The 26,687-nt window shown below is 45.3% G+C and overlaps 2 protein-coding genes across 2 annotated transcripts in view; both read left to right on the forward strand.

Annotated features, from left to right (window-relative positions):
• The window catches only part of hps5 (HPS5 biogenesis of lysosomal organelles complex 2 subunit 2), a 54,696-nt gene extending 41,906 nt beyond the window's left edge, over positions 1–12,790 (forward strand). The window contains exons 17-21 of the mRNA XM_014170327.3: positions 4,406–4,555; positions 4,805–5,038; positions 10,104–10,210; positions 10,440–10,848; positions 12,058–12,790. Coding sequence (XP_014025802.3) covers positions 4,406–4,555; positions 4,805–5,038; positions 10,104–10,210; positions 10,440–10,848; positions 12,058–12,118 — 961 coding nt within the window. The 3' untranslated portion in view covers positions 12,119–12,790. The remainder of the gene's footprint in view (positions 1–4,405; positions 4,556–4,804; positions 5,039–10,103; positions 10,211–10,439; positions 10,849–12,057) is intronic.
• A 5,578-nt stretch (positions 12,791–18,368) lies between these two features.
• Positions 18,369–26,687, forward strand: part of epx (eosinophil peroxidase) — a 29,466-nt gene continuing 21,147 nt past the window's right edge. The window contains exons 1-5 of the mRNA XM_082968262.1: positions 18,369–18,612; positions 19,102–19,277; positions 20,945–21,077; positions 21,962–22,091; positions 25,134–25,340. Coding sequence (XP_082824388.1) covers positions 19,238–19,277; positions 20,945–21,077; positions 21,962–22,091; positions 25,134–25,340 — 510 coding nt within the window. The 5' untranslated portion in view covers positions 18,369–18,612; positions 19,102–19,237. The remainder of the gene's footprint in view (positions 18,613–19,101; positions 19,278–20,944; positions 21,078–21,961; positions 22,092–25,133; positions 25,341–26,687) is intronic.

Consider the following 26,687-nt stretch of genomic DNA (forward strand, 5'->3'; position numbering starts at 1 on the left):
ACCTCATCTTCATCTAGCTTTAACCTCTATGGGCTAGGTGGGACGTGACCGTCCCACTCTATTCAACAGCCAGTGGAACAGCGTGGCGTGAAATACAAAAACCTCAAAAATGCAATAATTTCAATTTTTCAAACATACGACTATTTTATACCATTTTAAAGATAAGACTCTCGTTAATCTAACCACATTGTCCAATTTCAAGAAGGCTTTACAGCGAAAGCAAAACATTAGATTATGTTAGGAGAATAGATAGACCAAAATAATCACACAGCCATTTTCCAAGCAAGCATATATGTCACAAAAACCCAAAACACAGCTAAATGAAGCACTAACCTTTGATCTTCATCAGATGACACTCCTAGAACATTATTTTATACAATACATGTATGTTTTGTTCAATCAAGTTCATATTTATATCCAAAAACAGCTTTTTACATTAGCATGTGACGTTCAGAACTAGCAAACATACCGAAAACTTCCGGTGAATTTACTAAATTACTCACGATAAACGTTCACAAAAAACATAACAATTATTTTAAGAATTATAGATACAGAACTCCTTTATGCAATCGCAGTGTCAGATTTTAAAATAGCTTTTCGGCAAAAGCACATTTTGCAATATTCTGAGTAGATAGCTCGCCATCATGGGCTAGCTAATTTGACACCCACCAAGTTTGGCGTTCACTAAACTCAGAATTACTATAAGAAAAATTGGATTACCTTTGCTGTTCTTCGTCAGAATGCAGTCCCAGGACTTCTACTTCATCCACAAATGTTGTTTTGGTTCAAAATAATCCATAGTTATGTTCAAATATCCTCTGTTTTGTTCGTGCGTTCAAGACACTATCCGAAGGGTGATGCGCCGGCGCGTATCGTGACAAAAAAATTCAAAATATTCCATTACCGTACTTCGAAGCATGTCAAACGCTGTTTAAAATCAATTTTTATGCGATTTTTCTCGTAAAATAGGGATAATATTCCGACCGGGAGACGTCTTTTTCGTTCAAAGACTGAAAATGTAAAATGGACTCCTCACGTGCACGCGCGCTCCCGTCACATTGTTCTCAGATCGACCACTATCCAAATGCGCTACTGTTTTTCAGCCAGGGACTGCAAAGTCATCATTCAACGTTCTGGCGCCTTCTGAGAGCCTATGGGAGCCTTAGAAAGTGTCACGTTACAGCAGAGATCCTCTGTTTTCGATAAAGAGGGTATAGAAGGCCAAGAAATTGTCAGACAGGGCGCTTCCTGTATGGAATCTTCTCAGGTTTTGGCCTGCCATATGAGTTCTGTTATACTCACAGACACCATTCAAACAGTTTTAGAAACTTTGGAGTGTTTTCTATCCAAATCTACTAATTATATGCATATTCTAGTTTCTGGGCAGTGGTAATAACCAGATTAAATCGGGTACGTTTTTTATCTGGATGTGAAAATACTGCCCCCTACCCTAGAGAGGTTAACAGTCAACCGCTGCTTCGCCTAGCTTTAACAGTCAACCGCTGCTTCGCCTAGCTTTAACAGTCAACCGCTGCTTCGCCTAGCTTTAACAGTCAACCGCTGCTTCGCCTAGCTTTAACAGTCAACCGCTGCTTCGCCTAGCTTTAACAGTCAACCGCTGCTTCGCCTAGCTTTAACAGTCAACCGCTGCTTCGCCTAGCTTTAACAGTCAACCGCTGCTTCGCCTAGCTTTAACAGTCAACCGCTGCTTCGCCTAGCTTTAACAGTCAACCGCTGCTTCGCCTAGCTTTAACAGTCAACCGCTGCTTCGCCTAGCTTTAACAGTCAACCGCTGCTTCGCCTAGCTCTAACAGTCAACCGCTGCTTCGCCTAGCTCTAACAGTCAACTGCATCTTCGCCTAGCTTTAACAGTCAACTGCATCTTCGCCTAGCTCTAACAGTCAACTGCATCTTCGCCTAGCTTTAACAGTCAACTGCATCTTCGCCTAGCTTTAACAGTCAACCGCATCTTCGCCTAGCTTAAACAGTCAACCGCATCTTCGCCTAGCTTAAACAGTCAACTGCATCTTCGCCTAGCTTAAACAGTCAACCGCATCTTCGCCTAGCTCTAACAGTCAACTGCATCATCGCCTAGCTCTAACAGTCAACTGCATCTTCGCCTAGCTTTAACAGTCAACCGCATCTTCGCCTAGCTCTAACAGTCAACTGCATCTTCGCCTAGCTTAAACAGTCAACCGCATCTTCGCCTAGCTCTAACAGTCAACTGCATCTTCGCCTAGCTCTAACAGTCAACTGCATCTTCGCCTAGCTTAAACAGTCAACTGCATCTTCGCCTAGCTTAAACAGTCAACTGCATCTTCGCCTAGCTTTAACAGTCAACCGCATCTTCGCCTAGCTTAAACAGTCAACTGCATCTTCGCCTAGCTTTAACAGTCAACCGCATCTTCGCCTAGCTTTAACAGTCAACTGCATCTTCGCCTAGCTTTAACAGTCAACTGCATCTTCGCCTAGCTTTAACAGTCAACTGCATCTTCGCCTAGCTTAAACAGTCAACTGCATCTTCGCCTAGCTTTAACAGTCAACCGCATCTTCGCCTAGCTTTAACAGTCAACTGCATCTTCGCCTAGCTCTAACAGTCAACTGCATCTTCGCCTAGCTTAAACAGTCAACTGCATCTTCGCCTAGCTTTAACAGTCAACCGCATCTTCGCCTAGCTTTAACAGTCAACTGCATCTTCGCCTAGCTTTAACAGTCAACTGCATCTTCGCCTAGCTTTAACAGTCAACTGCATCTTCGCCTAGCTTAAACAGTCAACTGCATCTTCGCCTAGCTTTAACAGTCAACCGCATCTTCGCCTAGCTTTAACAGTCAACTGCATCTTCGCCTAGCTCTAACAGTCAACTGCATCTTCGCCTAGCTCTAACAGTCAACTGCATCTTCGCCTAGCTCTAACAGTCAACTGCATCTTCGCCTAGCTTAAACAGTCAACTGCATCTTCGCCTAGCTTAAACAGTCAACTGCATCTTCGCCTAGCTTTAACAGTCAACCGCATCTTCGCCTAGCTTTAACAGTCAACTGCATCTTCGCCTAGCTTTAACAGTCAACTGCATCTTCGCCTAGCTCTAACAGTCAACTGCATCTTCGCCTAGCTCTAACAGTCAACTGCATCTTCGCCTAGCTTTAACAGTCAACTGCATCTTCGCCTAGCTTAAACAGTCAACCGCATCTTCGCCTAGCTTAAACAGTCAACCGCATCTTCGCCTAGCTTAAACATTTAGAAATCTGGTGACTTAACCCTCCTGTTGTGTTAGTTTCATGTTAATTCATTCTGTGTTCCCGGTCCAAAATGACCACCCCATTATAGCTGATTATAAAATACATAATAATACATATATTATCACCTAATGTTGTGTTAGATCTTTTTATCAACTGAAGTTCTTGTGAACATTACAAGTTTTGATCTTCTATTTACTATTTATGGCCTGTAGGCCTCATTGACCTGAGTTCATACAACACGTTCTGAGTAAATAAAATCATAATGTATGGATTATTCTGACTATAACAAATACTCAGATGAAACATATTGTGCTATTTATCACAGACTACTTTGTGTCAAAGTTTAACAAGGACTCTCTCCTCCTCACCAGTGTCATGATCAAAGATATGATCAAGAACATCACATACAGTATACCGTTTGGTCATTGTGCTGCCACAGAATGAATTGTGAGCAAGGCCTCAAAAAGCTTTATACACCAGAGCTGCGAGAAAAGTTCTATATATTATTGAAACAATGTTGTGATTGTTTGTGAGAATGGCAACAGGTGTGGTTCCTGTGGGGAAAGATTCTATTGGGGAAGGTTCCTGTGGGGGTTGCCATGGAAGCCAAGAAGGGGAGAGTGTGTGAGTGTGTGAGTGTGTGAGTGTGTGAGTGTGTGAGTGTGTGAGTGTGTGTGTGTGTGTGTGTGTGTGTGTGTGTGTGTGTGTGTGTGCTCGAACACACATGCATGTGGGGGTCTGGGAGAGGAAGTTTGTCCTTCTGATGAATGGGAATGTGCCTGAACAAAATGTTATATACTAATTGTACTCTCACCCATTTATTTCTAATGACCGGTCATTTTTGACCGAGAACACCACAGGTGTACAAAAGTTAAATAAAACACCCTAAATGTAATGAAAATCATCAACATGTATGTTGTGTATATGTGTTCAGATGCCCTGTGTGGGCAAAGTCATGGAACCTTATGACAATCAGATTAAATGAACTACATTTTTCAGAGAGAACTTGTAAATGGGTTCAATTCGACCGGAACACAGCAGGAGGGCCTCCTGATCATCATAATGTCTGTCTGACTCGTCTCTAGCTCATGATAACCTTCTCTAAATCTCCTTCCTCTCCTCCTTCCTCCCCTCCTTCCTCTCCTCCTTCCTCTCCTCTTTTGTGTAGGTTGTATGAGAAGCACGGAGAGTTAGCAGTTCGCTCCTTCACCCAGTTCTATCCCACAATCCTCCCCTCGGACATCACAGCCATGGCCAAACATAGCCACTTCCTGGCTTACCTAGACAACCTTGTCCAATCATGGGCCGAGGAACAAAGGTAGGTTTACACTAAACCATGAAGTACAATGTTTTTATAGATCTTTCTCTCCATTTAAAGAGTTAATGAATGTATCACAGCCCTCAATATGAATACATCTAGGTCGTGTTCATTAGGGTACACAGCGGAAAACATTTTATAACGTTTTGCAACAGAAACTACTCAAATCCAGGTTATCCCTCTGTGCTTCACTACATTCTTCAGTTTGGTACCTAATGAACACCATGCTGTTCTGTTTCTCTCCCTTAGACTGTCGTTCCTTGGGTCCCTCCTCCAACCAGAGACTCTGCGACAGGATTGGCTGGAGCTGGCCCTTACCCACGATGCACCTCAAAAGAGCGACACACTGACCACAGACGGACAACCGAGATGGCACTCCCATTTCTTCAGCTGGGGTTATGGTCGTCTCCTATCCCTCCTGATCCGCCTTCCAGCTGACCTGGCCTCCAAACAGAAGATGGCTGAGACATGCAGGAGCCACGGGTAAAGACTATTTTTTTTTATATATATATATATAGTCTTCCCTGTGGCTCAGTTGGTAGAGCATGGTGTTTGCAACGCCAGGGTTGTGCGTTCGATTCCCACGGGGGGCCAGTACAAAAAATAAATACAAAAATAAATAAAAGTATGAAATGTATGCATTCACTACTGTAAGTCGCTCTGGATAAGAGCGTCTGCCAAATGACTAAAATGTAAAAATGACTAAATGCATACATACACACACACACACAGTTGAAGTCGGAAGTTTACATACACCTTAGCCAAATACATTTAAACTCAGTTTTTCACAATTCCTGACATTTAATCCTAGTAAAAATTCCCTGTCTTAGGTCAGTTAGGATCACCACTTTATTTTAAGAATGTGAAATGTCAGAATAATAGTAGAGAGAATTATTTATTTCAGCATTTATTTCTTTCATCACATTCCCAGTGGGTCAGAAGTTTACATACACTCAATTAGTATTTGCTAGCATTGCCTTTAAATTGTTTAACTTGGGTCAAACGTTTCGGGTAGCCTTCCACAAGCTTCCCACAATAAGTTGGGTGAATTTTGGACCATTCCTCCTGACAGAGCTGGTGTAACTGAGTCAGGTTTCTAGGCCTCCTTGCTCGCACACGCTTTTTCAGTTCTGCCCACAAATTGTCTATAGGATTGAAGTCAGGGCTTTGTGATGGCCACTCCAATACCTTGACTTTGTTGTCCTTAAGCCATTTTGCCACCACTTTGGAAGTATGCTTGGGGTCATTGTCCATTTGGAAGACCCATTTGCGACCAAGCTTTAACTTTCTGGCTGATGTCTTGAGATGTTGCTTCAATATATCCACATAATTATCCTCCCTCATCATGCCATCTATTTTGTGAAGTGCACCAGTCCCTCCTGCAGCAAAGCACCCCGACAACATGATGCTGCCACCCCCGTGCTTCATGGTTGGGAGGGTGTTCTTCAGCTTGCAAGCATCCCCCTTTTTCCTCCAAACATAATGATGGTCATTATGACCAAACAGTTCTATTTTTGTTTCATCAGACCAGAGGACATTTCTCCAAAAAGTACGATCTTTGTCCCCATGTGCAGTTGCAAACCGCAGTCTGGCTTTTTTTATGGCGGTTTTGGAGCAGTGGCTTCTTCCTTGCTAAGCGACCTTTCAGTTTGTCAATATAGGACTCGTTTTACTGTGGATATAGATACTTTTGTACCTGTTTCCTCCAGCATATCAAATCAAAGTTCATATGTCACGTGCGCCGAATACAACAGGTGTAGACCTTAGTGAAATGCTTACTTACAGGCTCTAACCAATAGTGCAAAAAAGGTATTAGATGAACAATAGGTAAGTAAAGAAATAAAACAACAGTAAAAAGACAGGCTCTATACAGTAGTGAGGCTATAAAAGTAGCGAGGCTACATGCAGACACCGGTTAGTCAGGCTGATTGAGGTAGTATGTACATGTAGATATGGTTAAAGTGACTATGCATATATGATGAACAGTGAGTAGCAGTAGCGTAAAAAGAGAGGTTGGCGGGTGGTGGGACACAATGCAGATAGCCCGGTTAGCCAATGTGCGGGAGCACTGGTTGGTCGGGCCAATTGAGGTAGTATGTACATGAATGTATAGTTAAAGTGACTATGCATATAAGATAAACAGAGAGGGGGGGGGGGGGGGGGCACACGATGCAAATAGTCCGGGAGTCTTATGAGTTCAGGAGTCTTATGGCTTGGGGCTAAAAACTGTTGAGAAGCCTTTTTGTCCTAGACTTGGCACTCTGGTACCGCTTGCCATGCGGTAGTAGAGAGAACAGTCTATGACTGGGGTGGCTGGTGTCTTTGACAATTTTCAGGGCCTTCCTCTGACACCGCCTGGTGTAGAGGTCCTGGATGGCAGGCAGTTTAGCCTCAGTGATATACTGGGCCGTACGCACTACCCTCTGAAGTGCCTTGCGGTCGGAGACTGAGCAATTGCCGTACCAGGCAGTGATGCAACCGGTCAGGATGCTCTCGATGTTGCAGCTGTAGAACCTTTTGAGTATCTCAGGACTCATGCCAAATATTTTTCTTTTCTGAGGGGGAATAGGCTTTGTCGTGCCCTCTTCACGACTGTCTTGGTGTGTTTGGACCATTCTAGTTTGTTGTTGATGTGGACACCAAGGATCTTGAAGCTCTCAACCTGCTCCACTACAGGCCCGTCGATGAGAATGGGGACGTGCTCGGTCCTCCTTTTCCTGTAGTCCACAATCATCTCCTTTGTCTTGGTTACGTTGAGGGATAGGTTGTTATTCTGGCACCACCCGGCCAGGTCTCTGACCTCCTCCCTATAGGCTGTCTCGTCGGTGATCAGGCCTACCAGAAGGTCCTTTGCTGTTGTTCTGGGATTGATTTGCACTTTTTGCACCAAAGTACGTTCATCTCTAGGAGACAGAAGGAGTCTCCTTCCTGAGCGGTATGACGGCTGCGTGGTCCCATGGTGTTTATACTTGCATACTATTGTTTGTACAGATGAACGTGGTACCTTCAGGCGTTTGGAAATTGCTCCCAAGGATGAACCAGACTTGTGGAAGTATACCATTTTCTTTCTGAGGTTTTGGCTGATTTCTTTTGATTTTCCCATGATGTCAAGCAAAGAGGCACTGAGTCTGAAGGTAGGCCTTGAAATACATCCACAGGTACACCTCCAATTGATTCAAATTATGTCAATTAGCCTATCAGAAACTTCTAAAGCCATGACATCATTTTCTGGAATTTTCCAAGCTGTTTAAAGGCACAGTCAACTTAGTGTATGTAACTTCTGACCCACTGGAATTGTGATTAAGTGAAATAATCTGTCTGTAAACAATTGTTGGAAAAATGACTTGTGTCATGCACAAAGTAGATGTCCTAACCGACTTGCCAAAACTATAGTTTGTTAACAAGAAATTTGTGGAGTGGTTGAAAAACGAGTTTTAATGACTCCAACCTAAGTGTATGTAAACTTCCGATGTCAACTGTATGTATATATATATATATATATATATATATATATATATATTACACACACACACACACAGTACCAGTCGAAAGTTTGGACACACCTACTCATTCTACATTGTATAATAATAGTGAAGACATCAAAACTATGAAATAACACATATGGAATCATGTAGTAACCCAAAAAGTGTTAAACAAATCAAAATATATGTCATATTTGAGATTCTTCAAAGTAGCCACCCTTTGCCTTGATGACATCTTTGCACACTCTTGGCATTCTCTCAACCAGCTTCAACAGCTCAAATAAACAAAGAGAAAAGACAGTCCATCATTACTTTAAGATATGAAAGTCAGTCAATCTGGAAAATTGTAAGAACATTTAAAGTTTCATCAAGCGCTATGATGAAACTGGCACTCATGAGGGCGGCCACAGGAAAGGATGACCCAGAGTTACCTCTTCTGCAGAGGATAAGTTCATTAGATTTACAGGGGGTAAATTGCAGCCCAAATACATGCTTCACAGAGTTCAAGTAACAGACGCATCTCAACATCAACTGTTCAGAGTAGACTGCGTGAATCAGGCCTTCATGGACGAATTTCTGCAAAGAAACTACTACTAAAGGATACCAATAAGAATACGGGTCTTGCTTGGGCCAAGAAACATGAGAAATGGACATTAGACCAGTAGAAATCTGTCCTTTGGTCTGACGAGCCCAAATTTGAGATTTTTGGTTCCAACCGCCGTGTCTTTGTGAGACGCAGAATAGGTGAACGGATGATCTCTCCATGTGTGGTTCCCACCGTGAAGCATGGAGGAGGAAGTGTGATGATGTGGGGGTGCTTTGCTGGTGATTAATTTAGAATTATCGGCTCTTAACCAACCCGGGCTATTTTGTTTGTTTTTTCACATTGTTCGTAACTCGTTTTGTACATAATGTTTCTGCTACCGTCTCTTATGACCAAAAAGAGCTTCTGGACGTCAGAACTGGGATTATTCACCTTGAATTGGACGAGGAGTTCTTCTTCAATGAGTCAGATGCTTCTTCTTTGGGATTGAACACCTCAAACTTAGATTAGTCTATCCATAACACTTTTTTCCAATCTTCCTCTGTCCAATGTCTGTGTTCTTTTGCCCATCTTAATCTTTTCTTTTTATTGGCCAGTCTGAGATATGGCTTTTTCAACTCTGCCTAGAAGGCCAGCATCCTGGAGTCGCCTCTTCACCGTTGACTTTGAGACTGGTGTTTTGTGGGTACTATTTAATGAAGCTGCCAGTTGAGGACTTGTGAGGCGGTTGTTTCTCAAACAAGACACTCTAATGTACTTGTCCTCTTGCTCAGTTGTGCACCGGGGCCTCCCACTCTTTCTATTCTGGTTAGAGCCAGTTTGCGCTGTTCTGTGAAGGGAGTGGTTGGTACACAGCGTTGTATGAGATCTTTAGTTTCTTGGCAATTTCTCGCATGGAATAGCCTTCATTTCTTAGAACAAGAATAGACTGATGAGTTTCAGAATAAAGGTATTTGTTTCTAGCCATTTTGAGCCTGTAATCGAACCCACAAATGCTGATGCTCCAGATACGCAACAAGTCTAAAGAAGGCCAGTTTTATTGCTGCTTTAATCAGAACAACAGTTTTCAGCTGTGCTAACATAATTGCAAAAGGGTTTTCTAATGATAAATTAGCCTTTTAAATGATACATTTGGATTAGCTAACACAACATGCCATTGGAACACAGGAGTGATGGTTGCTGATAATGGGCCTCTGTACGCCTATGTAGATATTCCATAAAAAATCTGCCGTTTCCAGCACCAATAGTCATTTACAACATTAACAATGTCTACACTGTATTTCTGATCAATTTGATGATATTTTTAATGGACAAAAAAGTTGCTTATCTTTCAAGGACATTTCTATGTGACCCCAAACTTTTGAACGTGTGTGAGATGTACTTAAATACTGATCATGGGTGAAGAGACATTACCTGATTTCTACCAGAAGGGGGCGATATCGTGTCACCATTAATGCAGGCTAATGTTTTTCTATGTGTACCTGTGCTGTTAGCACTGTTAAAATGACTGTTCTCTGTGCAGGTACTGGACTGGCTATGTGTACCTGTGCTGTGAGCTCCAGCGTCGTACAGAGGCTTTCTCTACCATCTGTAGACTGGATGACATGAGTCTGCTGGAGGAACCCAGTGGTAATGACTCTCATAGTAATCATTTGAATTAAGAAGGGATTAGCCTCTCAATGTACTACTACTACGGTTTAGTAAATATTTGGTCTACATGATCACAACCCTGAATGCTCTTATTTCTCTCTCTCTCTCTCTCTCTCTCTGTCTCTGTCTCTGTCTCTGTCTCTGTGTCTGTCTCTCTCTGTCTCTCTCTCTCGCTATGTCTTTAACTCTCTTCTGGTGTGATTCTCAGGCATGGTGCCTCAGACCATGGATGAGTGGAAGATGCTTCTCCAGCTGTCTCAGCAGTGTAGTAACAGCAGACCGTCTGACCATATCCCAACCCCGGCTCCCTCCCCCTCCCCGGCTCCCGCCCCCTCCCCGGCCCCCTCCCCGGCTCCCACCCCCTCCTCGGCTCCCGCCCTCTCCCTGGCCCTAGCCTCCAACGGGACCAGCCCCAGCCTGACCAACGGTGGCTCTGCAGCTGACCATATCCAGACAGAGGTGACTCCAGAGAACCTGGTCTTGCGTCTGGCCCGGGCTGTGGGCCCCGACCGGGCCCTTGGGGCCCTACAGGAGGTGGGGATGCAGTCGGACATGGAGCTGGGGCCACACTCCACCCTGGTCTGTGAGCTGCTCCGTGTGGCTGAGAAGAGACAGAGGTGGGTGATGGATCATACCAGGGACTGTGATACCAGGGACTGTGATACCAGGTACCAGGGACTATGATACCAGGGACTATGATACCAGATACCAGGGACTATGATACCAGGGACTATGATACCAGATACCAGGGACTATGATACCAGGGACTATGATACCAGGGACTATGATACCAGGGACTATGATACCAGGGGCTATGATACCAGATACCAGGGACTATGATACCAGGGACTATGATACCAGGGACTATGATACCAGATACCAGGGACTATGATACCAGATAACAGGGACTATGATACCAGGGACTATGATACCAGGGACTATGATACCAGATACCAGGGACTATGATACCAGGGGCTATGATACCAGATAACAGGGACTATGATACCAGATACCAGGGACTATGATACCAGGGACTATGATAACAGATACCAGGGACTGTGATACCAGGGACTATGATACCAGATACCAGGGACTATGATACCAGGGACTATGATACCAGGGACTATGATAACAGATACCAGGGACTATGATACCAGGGACTATGATACCAGATACCAGGGACTATGATACCAGGGACTATGATACCAGGGACTATGATACCAGATACCAGGGGCTATGATACCAGATACCAGGGACTATGATACCAGGGACTATGATACCAGGGGCTATGATACCAGATACCAGGGACTATGATACCAGGGGCTATGATACCAGGGGCTATGATACCAGATACCAGGGATTATGATACCAGGGGCTATGATACCAGGGGCTATGATACCAGAGACTATGATACCAGGGACTATGATACCAGGGACTATGATACCAGATACCAGGGACTATGATACCAGGGGCTATGATACCAGATACCAGGGACTATGATACCAGGGGCTATGATACCAGATACCAGGGACTATGATACCAGGGACTATGATACCAGGGACTATGATACCAGATACCAGGGACTATGATACCAGGGACTATGATAACAGATACCAGGGACTGTGATACCAGGGACTATGATAACAGATACCAAGGACTGTGATACCAGATACCAGGGACTATGATACAAGATACCAGGGACTATGATCAGCTAGTTAAAAAAACAATGTCATTGATTGATATAACAATCATCCCCTAGACAACACAAGGTTATACAAAAAACACATATGATACTAATGTTCCTCTCTTTTTCCTGTCTACCCCAGGGCTCTGATCCAGACCATGCTGGAGCGCTGTGATCGCTTCCTCTGGTCCCAGCATGCTTAGCGAGACAACACCAACCAACGCGCCTAGCGGGTCCTCAACCAACGCCATTTAGAACAACTATTACGGACAACTGCTATGGGGAGCAATGTTAGGGTCAATTCCATTTCCAATTCAGGCAGTTAAACGGAAATTTAAATTCCAGTTATCCACATTGAAATGAAATTGACCCTAGCCCTGATCTGATCCAGAGCCATCCAGAACAAGTTAAATTACCCTTAATGTGACCACAATGCTTACTAACTACTTTTTAAACTGGGCTCTAATAATTTATGTTGTACCATTCCTGAGTTCTACTCCGCACCAACATTCTAGAATGCCACTCTGGTTGACCTGGTTACAGTCAAGACAGACCACTGTATTTAAGTTGTTACTATTTTATAGTTGCCAAAACCCTGCCTTACCGAAGAAATATGGGATTAATCTATAAATAATCTGAAAGTATTGTTTTTGAATTGTAAGGTCCTCGGATGCATTTTCAACCCTGATGATGGTATATCTGACTTTGTTATCAACGACATCTCCTCCTTGGATCAAACTACTGCAACGTGGTTAGAAAGCACCTGAATGAATTGTTTTGAAGACAATTGTGAAAATATAATTTTATTGAAATGCTCTAATCTATTAATATAATATTTAATGTGAATAATAAAATATATGATAATGATGATCTGATCCACTGACTGTTTTTATTACAAACTTTATTTAAAGAACTTTATTGAAAGAATTTTATCAAACTTTATTTAAAGAACGCTTAAAAATGGGAGAAAGGCTTACTCCCTCCAGGATAAATGGATGTTTTCATGTTGCCGTGTGTGGAAGAAATGAACGACACATGCACAGTGTCTCTTGTGGCTTGCAGTTGTTAAAGTTGTTGTGTTGGTAGTACTGTCATTAGAGATCGTATTAATAACACTGGAATGAAATGAGCCTTTGTTTTCTCGTGAAACGGTGCGTGATAAATCCACACCTGGAACATCAAAGAGATACAACTAGGAGGAACGAGGGAGAGAGAAAGATACAACTAGGAGGAACGAGGGAGAGAGAAAGAGAGACAACTAGGAGGAACGAGGGAGAGAGAAAGAGATACAACTAGGAGGAACGAGGGAGAGAGAGAGACAACTAGGAGGAACGAGGGAGAGAGAAAGAGATACAACTAGGAGGAACGAGGGAGAGAGAAAGAGAGACAACTAGGAGGAACGAGGGAGAGAGAAAGAGATACAACTAGGAGGAACGAGGGAGAGAGAAAGATACAACTAGGAGGAACGAGGGAGAGAGAAAGAGATACAACTAGGAGGAACGAGGGAGAGAGAAAGATACAACTAGGAGGAACGAGGGAGAGAGAAAGAGATACAACTAGGAGGAACGAGGGAGAGAGAAAGAGATACAACTAGGAGGAACGAGGGAGAGAGAGAGAACTAGGAGGAACGAGGGAGAGAGAAAGATACAACTAGGAGGAACGAGGGAGAGAGAAAGATACAACTAGGAGGAACGAGGGAGAGAGAAAGAGATACAACTAGGAGGGAGAGAAAGAGATACAACTAGGAGGAACGAGGGAGAGAGAAAGAGACAACTAGGAGGAACGAGGGAGAGAGAAAGATACAACTAGGAGGAACGAGGGAGAGAGAAAGAGACAACTAGGAGGAACGAGGGAGAGAGAAAGAGACAACTAGGAGGAACGAGGGAGAGAAAGAGAACTAGGAGGAACGAGGGAGAGAGAAAGAGATACAACTAGGAGGAACGAGGGAGAGAGAAAGAGATACAACTAGGAGGAACGAGGGAGAGAGAAAGAGATACAACTAGGAGGAACGAGAAAGAGACAACTAGGAGGAACGAGGGAGAGAGAAAGAGACAACTAGGAGGAACGAGGGAGAGAGAAAGAGACAACTAGGAGGAACGAGGGAGAGAGAAAGAGACAACTAGGAGGAACGAGGGAGAGAGAAAGAGAACTAGGAGGAACGAGGGAGAGAGAAAGATACAACTAGGAGGAACGAGGGAGAGAGAAAGAGAACTAGGAGGAACGAGGGAGAGAGAAAGAGATACAACTAGGAGGAACGAGGGAGAGAGAGAGACAACTAGGAGGAACGAGGGAGAGAGAAAGAGATACAACTAGGAGGAACGAGGGAGAGAGAAAGTACACAAAAGTTGCTGCTGTATCTTGATGTCCTTCTAAAATAATGTCTCAAAAATAAAACATTACATTTTCAATTGAACAAATTTGATTGACCTCAAAAAAAATGAGCTCGATCTTCCAAAAACAGTCCTCATATTATCTCTCCTTCTCCTCCAGTCCTTCGCATAATCCTCTCCACTCACTCATCTCCTATCTCCTCCGGTCCTGTCTTGCCCACCTGGTCATGTCATTGGAAGCCCCCTGGCTTAGTGACAATCAGATTCAAAGGTTTCGACATTTGGGCAGAGCCACTGAAGACACTGACACTCAGTGTTTAGAACAGAGAGACGGGCGAACAGATAGACGGGACTTTTTTTAAATTGAAAACTGTGGAATAATATGGATGATGTCACCGTTACATTCCATGCTGTTTATCCTGATTGGAATTACAGCTGCCTTTTTTTGAAAGAGTCAAATCAGCACCTAGAATTATTGCTTTCTGATTCTTTGCAGTGGGATTCATAGCTATTACATGTAGATGTATAAGAAAACCACTGCCCCTTTGGTCCGTTGAGTCGTTCTCTAAGACAAGTGTCCTTCATACCCCGTTAATGAATCCAGAGAGAGAGAAAAAGATCTGTACAGCCTCTAATGAACACATGGCACTGGATTTGTGCCTTCCTCACCTGACAGATGTGTAGGGTTCTGTTTAATCTAGAGTTTAATCTAGAGATTAGAATCCAAAAACTGGTGCTTGAGGAAACTTTTTAAGAGGATGGTTTTAAATACAGGTATCTTTAACAAAATGCTCCATAATGTCGCGGTTCTTCATGTCATAAAGAAACTAAAAAACATGTTATGGATTGTAAATGTTTTTTTGTTTTTTTTTCAAAACATACTGTAGATGAATTCTAGCTATTGACTCAATAGACAAACTGGTTGAATGCTGAGAAGAATCTATCCGCTCTCGAATTGCAATAAGAGTTCGAATGGTTCTGGTCAACAAGACCCGACAGAGAGTTCATTGATGTTGAGGGGTTGTCACCAGACACACTGATAAGTGGATTCTGGGCATTCCTAATGACCACACACACACACACACACACACACACACACACGCACACACACACACACACACACACACACACACACACACACACACACACACACACACACACACACACACACACACACACACCCTGTTGACTGTGCTGCCAGAGTATAAAAGAGTCAACTTCACTTGCTTAAGGAAGACATGCCACACACAAACCATGACACACACACACACCTGTTGATTACAACTCACAATGCTTAGCAGCACCCTTTAAGGTACATATTATTAATTCGGGCCTCATAAACATGCATTTAGGTTATTAAGTCTGTATGGTACTAAATGACACAGCCGTTTCAATCACCAGCACCTTCAAATGAACATTGGTTGATGCCTAATTCTGACCTGCTTCTTTTGGAGACCTGCACTAACAGATAGATGGACATGCCACCCATGGTAAGGATTATTTTTTTATATATATGGCTGGATGTCACCTTCTACCTTATTTACCTTCTTTCCATTCCAATATTTTAAGGCAATATAAATGGACGTGAAAGTAGACTACTCTGTTGATCTGAAAGTAGACTACTCTGTTGATCTGAAAGCAGACTACCTCTATGTTGATCTGAAAGTAGACTACTCTATGTTGATCTGAAAGTAGACTACTCTATGTTGATCTGAAAGTAGACTACTCTATGTTGATCTGAAAGTAGACTACTCTATGTTGATCTGAAAGTAGACTACTCTATGTTGATCTGAAAGTAGACTACTCTATGTTGATCTGAAAGTAGACTACTCTATGTTGATCTGAAAGTAGACTACTCTATGTTGATCTGAAAGTAGACTACTCTATGTTGATCTGAAAGTAGACTACCTCTATGTTGATCTGAAAGTAGACTACCTCTATGTTGATCTGAAAGTAGACTACCTCTATGTTGATCTGAAAGTAGACTACCTCTATGTTGATCTGAAAGTAGACTACCTCTATGTTGATCTGAAAGTAGACTACCTCTATGTTGATCTGAAAGTAGACTACCTCTATGTTGATCTGAAAATATACTACCTCTATGTTGATCTCATGACAGAGTGTAAAATGTGGTTCTGGGTTCCCAGACTACCTCTATGTTGATCTGAAAGTAGACTACCTCTATGTTGAGCTGAAAGTAGACTACTCTATGTTGATCTGAAAGTAGACTACTCTATGTTGATCTGAAAGTAGACTACTCTATGTTGATCTGAAAGTAGACTACTCTATGTTGATCTGAAAGTAGACTACTCTATGTTGATCTGAAAGTAGACTACCTCTATGTTGAGCTGAAAGTAGACTACCTCTATGTTGATCTCATGACAGAGTGTAAAATGTGGTTCTGGGTTCTCAGACTACCTCTATGTTGATCTGAAAGTAGACTACCTCAATGTTGATCTGAAAGTAGACTACCTCAATGTTGATCTGAAAGTAGACTACTCTATGTTGGTCTGAAAGTAGACTACCTCTATGTTGATCTCATGACAGAGTGTAAAATGTGGTTCTGGGTTCTCAGACTACCTCTATGTTGATCTGAAAGTAGACTACCTCTATGTTGATCTGAAAGTAGACTACCTCTATGTTGATCTCATGACAGAGTGTAAAATGTGGTTCTGGGTTCTCAGACTACCTCTATGTTGATCTCATGACAGAGTGTAAAATGTGGTTCTGGGTTCTCAGACTACCTCTATGTTGATCTCATGACAGAGTGTAAAATGTGGTTCTGGGTTCTCAGACTACCTCTATGTTGAGCTGAAAGTAGACTACCTCTATGTTGATCTCATGACAGAGTGTAAAATGTGGTTCTGGGTTCTCAGACTACCTCTATGTTGATCTGAAAGTAGACTACCTCTATGTTGATCTCATGACAGAGTGTAAAATGTGGTTCTGGGTTCTCAGACTACCTCTATGTTGATCTGAAAGTAGACTACCTCTATGTTGATCTCATGACAGAGTGTAAAATGTGGTTCTGGGTTCTCAGACTACCTCTATGTCATTGTTTTTATGTTACATGTCTTGTTGTTGTAGGGTCTCCTGCTAGTTCTGTCTCTAGCTCTGCTCTGCTGTCTACCTCACCAAGTTTCACCAACTGAGCTAGCTCACAATGACTCAGGTACACTGTACTGTGTTTTAAATGGCCTGTTGAGAACACTTCATATTGTCATGGGATTATAAGACATTTTAAAAAGGGGGTCATCCATGTTTATGACAAGAATTGATAATCTGATCATCTGTTGTAAAGTTAAAGGGATTGTTGGGAACCGATTATGTCCTCCAATATAATAAAGGCTAGTTTCATATCAGTTATTATTGATCAGTGTCATTAGCTAGGTTTCCATCCAAATGGTGACAGATTTCCATGCGAATATTCCAAAATCCACAGTGGACCAAACGGGCTTGTTGCTGATTAAAAAAAAAATATATATATATTGCACACACACAAAAAAAAACATTTTCTGCTTAAGTTTTCATGCTTTCTTGTTTAGATATCTGAAATTCAAAATGTGTTTCCATCGCATTTTCCACTCTATCACTACCGAAACTGTTGCATTAAATAGCAAATGTTCCCACTCTGGTTCTTGGCGCGTTCGCTCTAGCCAACAACCGATGCAGTGCGGTTCGGCTAGTCTACGGATAAAAGCTAAATATAATTGTATTTGTTAAGCATCGATCCTCAGGTCACCAAAATAAGACCCTCGATATTTATTGGAAAGGAGCATCAAGCTCACAAACTTGCACTTTCACCACTCTGTGAAGTTCATCATCATTTATTTATTCTGTAGTTTAATAAACTGCGAGCTTTCCCGACGAGTTGTAGTGGGATGACCACACAGCTGGCTGCCACACATGTCAATGCGTGACTCCAAATGTGTACTTTGCGCGCATAAAAAGGTCTGGTAGAAACCTGGTTAGAGAGAGTTTTCTGGAACATTTTGTTTCTTAAAATGTATATGCACTCACTATAAGTGTTGCGATGTGGTTATTAAGGTAAATAGACATGCGCGCCACCAGGTGGTGCAGCACTTTGAGTACATGTTGCTAGCATTGTGAGAGTATTGGAACGTACCCTGACACACGTTGCGTGCAGCTGCTTGCCTGTTACGCAACGCTCTGGGTTAGTAATAAACTCATCTGTTTATAAAGGGCTACTACTCCTTGACTCATTCCAAGGCATAAAGAGTTCCATGGGTTATTCATTGTATTGCATCATCTCCAGGGGTTTCCTATCTGCGCTCTACGTTGGTAGAGGAGGCTCTGAAAAGGGCTTTAGAACGTACTACTGCTGCTTACGCCCACACCAAGGAGAGGTGAGCCAATAGAAGAAGACGATCCTCAGTAAATTGCTCAGATTATTTGTGAAAAGCCATGTTAATGTCTATGAAAAGAGAAATGCTATTTACCAATTAGGGTCTGCCTGTCTGTTCATCTGCTTGCCTGTCTGTTCATCTGCCTGCCTGTCCATTTGCCTGCCTGTCTGTTCATCTGCCTGCCTGTCTGTTCACCTGCTTGCCTGTCTGTTCATCTGCCTGCCTGTCCATTTGCCTGCCTGTCTGTTCATCTGCCTGCCTGTCTGTTCACCTGCTTGCCTGTCTGTTCATCTGCCTGCCTGTCCATTTGCCTGCCTGTCTGTTCATCTGCCTGCCTGTCTGTTCACCTGCTTGCCTGTCTGTTCATCTGCCTGCCTGTCTGTTCATCTGCCTGCTTGTCCATTTGCCTGCCTGTCCATTTGCCTGCATGCCTGTTCATCTGCTTGCCTGTCTGTCTGATAATATGGGTACTATCCTCTGTCCTTCCAGAGTGAAGACATCTCTGTCGGAGGGTGCTCTGAGACCCAGTGACCTCCTAGCCCAGTTCAAACAGATCGGCCCCCAGACCAGGAGGCACATCAGCGCCGCTGAGCTGCTGGACAATACAGTGGAACTGATCAGAGAGATGGTCTACACCAGTACCATGGCCCAGTCCAGTCTACCCGGTACTGTCTAATTCTAACCCGTGTCCCAGTCCAGTCTACCTGGTACTGCCTAACCCGTGTCCCAGTCCAGTCTACCTGGTACTGCCTAACCCATGTCCCAGTCCAGTCTACCTGGTACTGCCTAACCCGTGTCCCAGTCCAGTCTACCTGGTACTGCCTAACCCGTGTCCCAGTCCAGTCTACCTGGTACTGCCTAACCCATGTCTCAGTCCAGCCTACCTGGTACTGCGTAACCCATGTCCCAGTCCAGTCTACCTGGTACTGCCTAACCCATGTCTCAGTCCAGCCTACCTGGTACTGCGTAACCCATGTCCCAGTCCAGTCTACCTGGTACTGTCTAACCCATGTCCCAGTCCAGTCTACCTGGTACTGTCTAACCCATGTCCCAGTACAGTCTACCTGGTACTGCCTAACCCGTGTCCCAGTCCAGTCTACCTGGTACTGCCTAACCCATGTCTCAGTCCAGCCTACCTGGTACTGCGTAACCCATGTCCCAGTCCAGTCTACCTGGTACTGCCTAACCCATGTCTCAGTCCAGCCTACCTGGTACTGCGTAACCCATGTCCCAGTCCAGTCTACCTGGTACTGTCTAACCCATGTCCCAGTCCAGTCTACCTGGTACTGTCTAACCCATGTCCCAGTACAGTCTACCTGGTACTGCCTAACCCATGGCCCAGTCCAGTCTACCTGGTACTGTCTAACCCATGGCCCAGTCCAGCCTACCTGGTACTGTCTAACCCATGGCCCAGTCCAGTCTACCTGGTACTGCCTAACCCTAACCCATGTCCCAGTCCAGTCTACCTGGTACTGCCTAACCCTAACCCATGTCCCAGTCCAGCCTACCTGGTACTGTCTAACCCATGGCCCAGTCCAGTCTACCTGGTACTGCCTAACCCTAACCCATGTCCCAGTACAGTCTACCTGGTACTGCCTAACCCTAACCCATGTCCCAGTCCAGCCTACCTGGTACTGTCTAACCCATGGCCCAGTCCAGTCTACCTGGTACTGTCTAACCCATGTCCCACCAGTCCAGTCTACCTGGTACTGTCTAACCCATGTCCCAGTACAGTCTACCTGGTACTGCCTAACCCATGGCCCAGTCCAGTCTACCTGGTACTGTCTAACCCATGGCCCAGTCCAGCCTACCTGGTACTGTCTAACCCATGGCCCAGTCCAGTCTACCTGGTACTGCCTAACCCTAACCCATGTCCCAGTCCAGTCTACCTGGTACTGCCTAATCCTAACCCATGTCCCAGTCCAGCCTACCTGGTACTGTCTAACCCATGGCCCAGTCCAGTCTACCTGGTACTGCCTAACCCTAACCCATGTCCCAGTACAGTCTACCTGGTACTGCCTAACCCTAACCCATGTCCCAGTCCAGCCTACCTGGTACTGTCTAACCCATGTCCCAGTCCAGCCTACCTGGTACTGCCTAACCCTAACCCATGTCCCAGTACAGTCTACCTGGTACTGCCTAACCCTAACCCATGTCCCAGTCCAGTCTACCTGGTACTGAACTATCATATTACACATATACTACAGAGCCGACCTGACTCGGGCCGAGCTGTGTTGGCCTTGTTACCATAATTGCTGGAACTATGTCAGAAAACACAGTATGGTTTGAGTCAGCAGTACGGTTTGGGTTGTGTGTCAATCTCCCCCAACAGACCTGTTGAGTGAGGAGGATATGCAGGTTCTACTGCAGGCTACAGGCTGTTCCTCTGAGATGCAGAGACCCCTCTGTAAGACTGGCTGTCTATCTGAACGCTACCGCTCATTCACCGGGGAGTGCAACAACAGGTCTGTCTGTCTTGTCTGTCATGACTCAGTGCCGGTACTCCTTGTATGTAGCCTCATTATTGTTATTTTATTGTTATTATTTCCTCATTTTTGTTTCAAATGTTGTATTTTTTTATGGACTTTTTAACTCTGCATTGTTGGAAAGGGCTCGTAAAGTAAGCATTTCACGGTAAAGTCTACATCTGTTGTATTTGGTGCATGTGACAAATACAATTATATTTGATCTTGTCACGATACACTTGGATAGCAGGAGGGGTGAAGTCAGGCGCAGGAGACTGAGGTCCGTGAAACACATGTTTTAATAGTTTTGTAAAAATGCTACAACAAGGCAAGGTGCACAATAATAAGGTAGGAGAACAGCTCCAAAAATACCAAAGGACGGGACGCAGCCCAGCAACCCTAATGCCTAAAACACGCAGCGTAAAATGGGAAAATGCAATAAACCCCTACGTGCCCAAAAGGCGTGACACAATAAACAATCCTGCACAAATCCCCAAACGAAACAGACAAACGAAATACCCCACTAATGACTAACACAAAACAGGTGCAGACTAAACAGACATAACCAAAAGACACAGAAACATAGATCGGTGGCAGCTAGTAGGCCGGCGACGACGACCGCCGAGCCCCGCCCGACCGGGGAGAGGCGCCACCTTCTGTGGACGTTGTGACAGATCTCTGGCTGTCTGCTTGTCTCTTTTTCTCTCGCTCTGTCTGCCTGACAACGTCCAGCCAGTAGGGATAAGGTTGAAACTTCAGTGTGAAAAGACAACGTCCAGCCAGTAGGGTTCAGATTGAAACTACAGTGTAAAAAGGAAATGAGTGTTTAGATTTGACATGACTTGTAGTTTGTGTATGTTACCCATGTTGTCAACCCTCTCCAGACAGCACCCTAAGTGGGGTGCAGCCAATACCCCGTACTCCCGCTGGCTCCCCCCAGAGTACGAGGACGTCAGAGGGGTCCCTAGGGGCTGGGACCCTGAACACACCTACTATAACTACACCCTGCCCCCGGTAAGAGTCCTATCCTATATACTACACCCTGCCCCCGGTAAGAGTCCTATCCTATCTACTACACCCTGCCCCCGGTAAGAGTCCTATCCTATCTACTACACCCTGCCCCAGGTAAGAGTCCTATCCTTTCTACTAGACCCTGCACCCGGTAAGAGTCCTATCCTATCTACTACACCCTGCCCTAGGTAAGAGTCCTATCCTATCTACTACACCCTGCCCCCGGTAAGAGTCCTATCCTATCTACTACACCCTGCCCCCGGTAAGAGTCCTATCCTATCTACTACACCCTGCCCCCGGTAAGAGTCCTATCCTATCTACTACATCCTGCCCCAAGTAAGAGTCCTATCCTATCTACTACACCCTGCCCCCGGTAAGAGTCCTATCCTAACTACTACACCCTGCCCCCAGTAAGAGTCCTATCCTAACTACTACACCCTGCCCCCAGTAAGAGTCCTATCCTAACTACTACACCCTGCCCCCAGTAAGAGTCCTATCCTAACTACTACACCCTGCCCCCAGTAAGAGTCCTATCCTAACTACTACACCCTGCCCCCAGTAAGAGTCCTATCCTATAACTACACCCTGCCACTGGTAAGAGTCCTATCCTATCTACTACACCCTGCCCCAGGTAAGAGTCCTATCCTATCTACTACACCCTGCACTGGTAAGAGTTCTATCCTATCTACTACACCCTGCCCCAGGTAAGAGTCCTATCCTATCTACTACACCCTGTCCTCAGGTAAGAGTCCTATCCTATCTACTACACCCTGTCCCCAGGTAAGAGTCCTATCCTATCTACTACACCCTGCCCCAGGTAAGAGTCCTATCCTATGTACATTTACATTTAAGTCATTTAGCAGACGCTCTTATCCAGAGCGACTTACAAATTGGTGCATTCACCTTATGATATCCAGTGGAACAACCACTTTACAATAGTGCATCTAAATCTTTTAGGGGGGGGGGGTAGAAGGATTACTTTATCCTATCCTAGGTATTCCTTAAAGAGGTGGGGTTTCAGGTGTCTCCGGAAGGTGGTGATTGACTCCACTGTCCTGGCGTTGTGAGGGAGCTTGTTCCACCATAGGGGTGCCAGAGCAGCGAACAGTTTTGACTGGGCTGAGCGGGAACTGTGCTTCGTCAGAGGTAGGGGGGCCAGCAGGCCAGAGGTGGATGAGCGCAGTTCCCTCGTTTGGGTGTAGGGACTGATCAGAGCCTGAAGGTACGGAGGTGCCGTTCCCCTCACGGCTCCGTAGGCAAGCACCATGGTCTTGTAGCGGATGCGAGCTTCAACTGGAAGCCAGTGGAGAAAGCGGAGGAGCGGGGTGACGTGAGAGAACTTGGGAAGGTTGAACACCAGACGGGCTGCGGCATTCTGGATGAGTTGTAGGGGTTTAATGGCACAGGCAGGGAGCCCAGCCAACAGCGAGTTGCAGTAATCCAGACGGGAGATGACAAGTGCCTGGATTAGGACCTGCGCCGCTTCCTGTGTGAGGCAGGGTCGTACTCTGCGAATGTTGTAGAGCATGAACCTACAGGATCGGGTCACCACCTTGATGTTAGTGGAGAACGACAGGGTGTTGTCCAGGGTCACGCCAAGGTTCTTAGCTCTCTGGGAGGAGGACACAATGGAGTTGTCAACCGTGATGGCAAGATCATGGAACGGGCAGTCCTTCCCCGGGAGGAAAAGCAGCTCCGTCTTGCCGAGGTTCAGCTTGAGGTGGTGATCCGTCATCCACACTGATATGTCTGCCAGACATGCAGAGATGCGATTCGCCATGTGGTTATCAGAAGGGGGAAAGGAGAAGATTAATTTGTGTCGTCTGCATAGCAATGATAGGAGAGACCATGTGAGGATATGACAGAGCCAAGTGACTTGGTGTATAGCGAGAATAGGAGAGGGCCTAGAACAGAGCCCTGGGGGACACCAGTGGTGAGAGCACGTGGTGCGGAGACAGATTCTCGCCACGCCACCTGGTAGGAGCGACCTGTCAGGTAGGACGCAATCCAAGCGTGGGCCGCGCCGGAGATGCCCAACTCGGAGAGGGTGGAGAGGAGGATCTGGTGGTTCACAGTATCAAAGGCAGCAGATAGGTCTAGAAGGATGAGAGCAGAGGAGAGAGAGTTAGCTTTAGCAGTGCGGAGAGCCTCCGTGACACACAGAAGAGCAGTCTCAGTTGAATGACCAGTCTTGAAACCTGACTGATTTGGATCAAGAAGGTCATTCTGAGAGAGATAGCAAGAGAGCTGGCCAAGGACGGCACGCTCAAGAGTTTTGGAGAGAAAAGAAAGGGGATACTGGTCTGTAGTTGTTGACATCGGAGGGATCGAGTGTAGGTTTTTTCAGAAGGGGTGCAACTCTCGCTCTCTTGAAGACGGAAGGGACGTAGCCAGCGGTCAAGGATGAGTTGATGAGCGAGGTGAGGTTAGGGAGAAGGTCTCCGGAAATGGTCTGGAGAAGAGAGGAGGGGATAGGGTCAAGTGGGCAGGTTGTTGGGCGGCCGGCCGTCACAAGATGCGAGATTTCATCTGGAGAGAGAGGGGAGAAAGAGGTCAAAGTACTACACCCTGTCCCCAGGTAAGAGTCCTATCCTATCTACTACACCCTGTCCCCAGGTAAGAGTCCTATCCTATCTACTACACCCTGTCCCCAGGTAAGAGTCCTATCCTATCTACTACACCCTGCCCCCGGTAAGAGTCCTATCCTATCTACTACACCCTGTCCCCAGGTAAGAGTCCTATCCTATCTACTACACCCTGCCCCCGGTAAGAGTCCTATCCTATCTACTACACCCTGTCCCCAGGTAAGAGTTCTATCCTATCTACTACACCCTGCACTGGTAAGAGTCCTATCCTATCTCTGGCTACAGTATCCCTATATAGTGCACTGCTGTTGACCTGAGCCATCATAAGCCTCATCATAAGCCTCTGTTCAACACGGAATGTTTGCTCTGTCATTTTACTCTACGTCAGCTGTAAAACCAAACTCACTGTAATAACCTCACCCTTCTCACTCTCTCCTCCTCTCCTCCCACCTCCCTCCAGGTGCGCCTGGTATCCCAGGACGTTCTCTACACCCACAATGAGAACATCTCTCTGGACTCATCTCTGTCCCACCTGCTGGTTGAATGGGGTCAGTGGATCGACCATGACTTCGCTCTGACCCCTCAGAGTCCCAGCACAGCTGCCTTCAGGACCGGGGCCGACTGCACCCGCACATGCAGCCGGGACACTCCCTGCTTCCCTATACAGGTGAGGCACTCCCTGCTTCCCTATACAGGTGAGGCACTCCCTGCTTCCCTATACAGGTGAGGCACTCCCTGCTTCCCTATACAGGTGAGGCACTCCCTGCTTCCCTATACAGGTGAGGCATTCCCTGCTTCCCTATAGAGCTACAGGTCAAATCAAATCAATCACAATTTATTGAAAGTGTAGTTAAGGTCTTAACACATTTTACAAAAACAATGCAATAATTTAAAAATAAATAACAAATCAGCAGGAGACAAGTCCAGAACAGATTAACAGAGACACAGAGACACAGACACAGAGACACAGACAAGTCCAGAACAGAGCAACAGAGACACAGAGACACAGACAAGTCCAGAACAGAGACACAGACACAGAGACACAGACAAGTCCAGAACAGAGACACAGAGACACAGACAAGTCCAGAACAGATTAACAGAGACACAGAGACACAGACACAGAGACACAGACAAGTCCAGAACAGAGACACAGACACAGAGACACAGACAAGTCCAGAACAGAGACACAGAGACACAGAGACACAGACAAGTCCAGAACAGAGACACGTCCAGAACAGATCAACAGAGACACAGACAAGTCCAGAACAGAGACACGTCCAGAACAGAGCAACAGGATACAGACTGACAAAAGCCATGAAGCAGGTGCACCTCTCCCTTACTATGGAAAGTGCTTTGAGCACCTGGTGGAAAAGCCAAGCGCTATATAAATGCAATTCTTTTCCTATTACATCTTCCCTGCTTCCCTTTACAGGTGAAGTACACCTGCCCCGCCTTGTCATGTGACCCAGCTGGTTCTGTTTCTGCTCCTTCTTTCTCCCGCTCGTCTGTTTTTACTCTGTTCTTTCTCACACTGGTCTGTTTTTACTATCCATCTTCTCTTATCACTGCAGTCCATATTCCTTTGATTTCCCCTCCTAATGCTAACCCACCTTCCCCTCCTAATGCTAACCCACTTTCCCCTCCTAATGCTAACCCACTTTCCCCTCCTAATGCTAACCCACTTTCCCCTCCTAATGCTAACCCACCTTCCCCTCCTAATGCTAACCCACTTTCCCCTCCTAATGCTAACCCACCTTCCCCTCCTAATGCTAACCCACTTTCCCCTCCTAATGCTAACCCACCTTCCCCTCCTAATGCTAACCCACCTTCCCCTCCTAATGCTAACCCACTTTCCCCTCCTAATGCTAACCCACCTTCCCCTCCTAATGCTAACCCACTTTCCCCTCCTAATGCTAACCCACCTTCCCCTCCTAATGCTAACCCACCTTCCCCTCCTAATGCTAACCCACCTTCCCCTCCTAATGCTAACCCACTTTCCCCTCCTAATGCTAAC

This window comes from Salmo salar, chromosome 23 (genome assembly GCF_965601325.2).
Source record: "Salmo salar chromosome 23, fSalSal1, whole genome shotgun sequence".
NCBI lineage: Eukaryota > Metazoa > Chordata > Actinopteri > Salmoniformes > Salmonidae > Salmo > Salmo salar.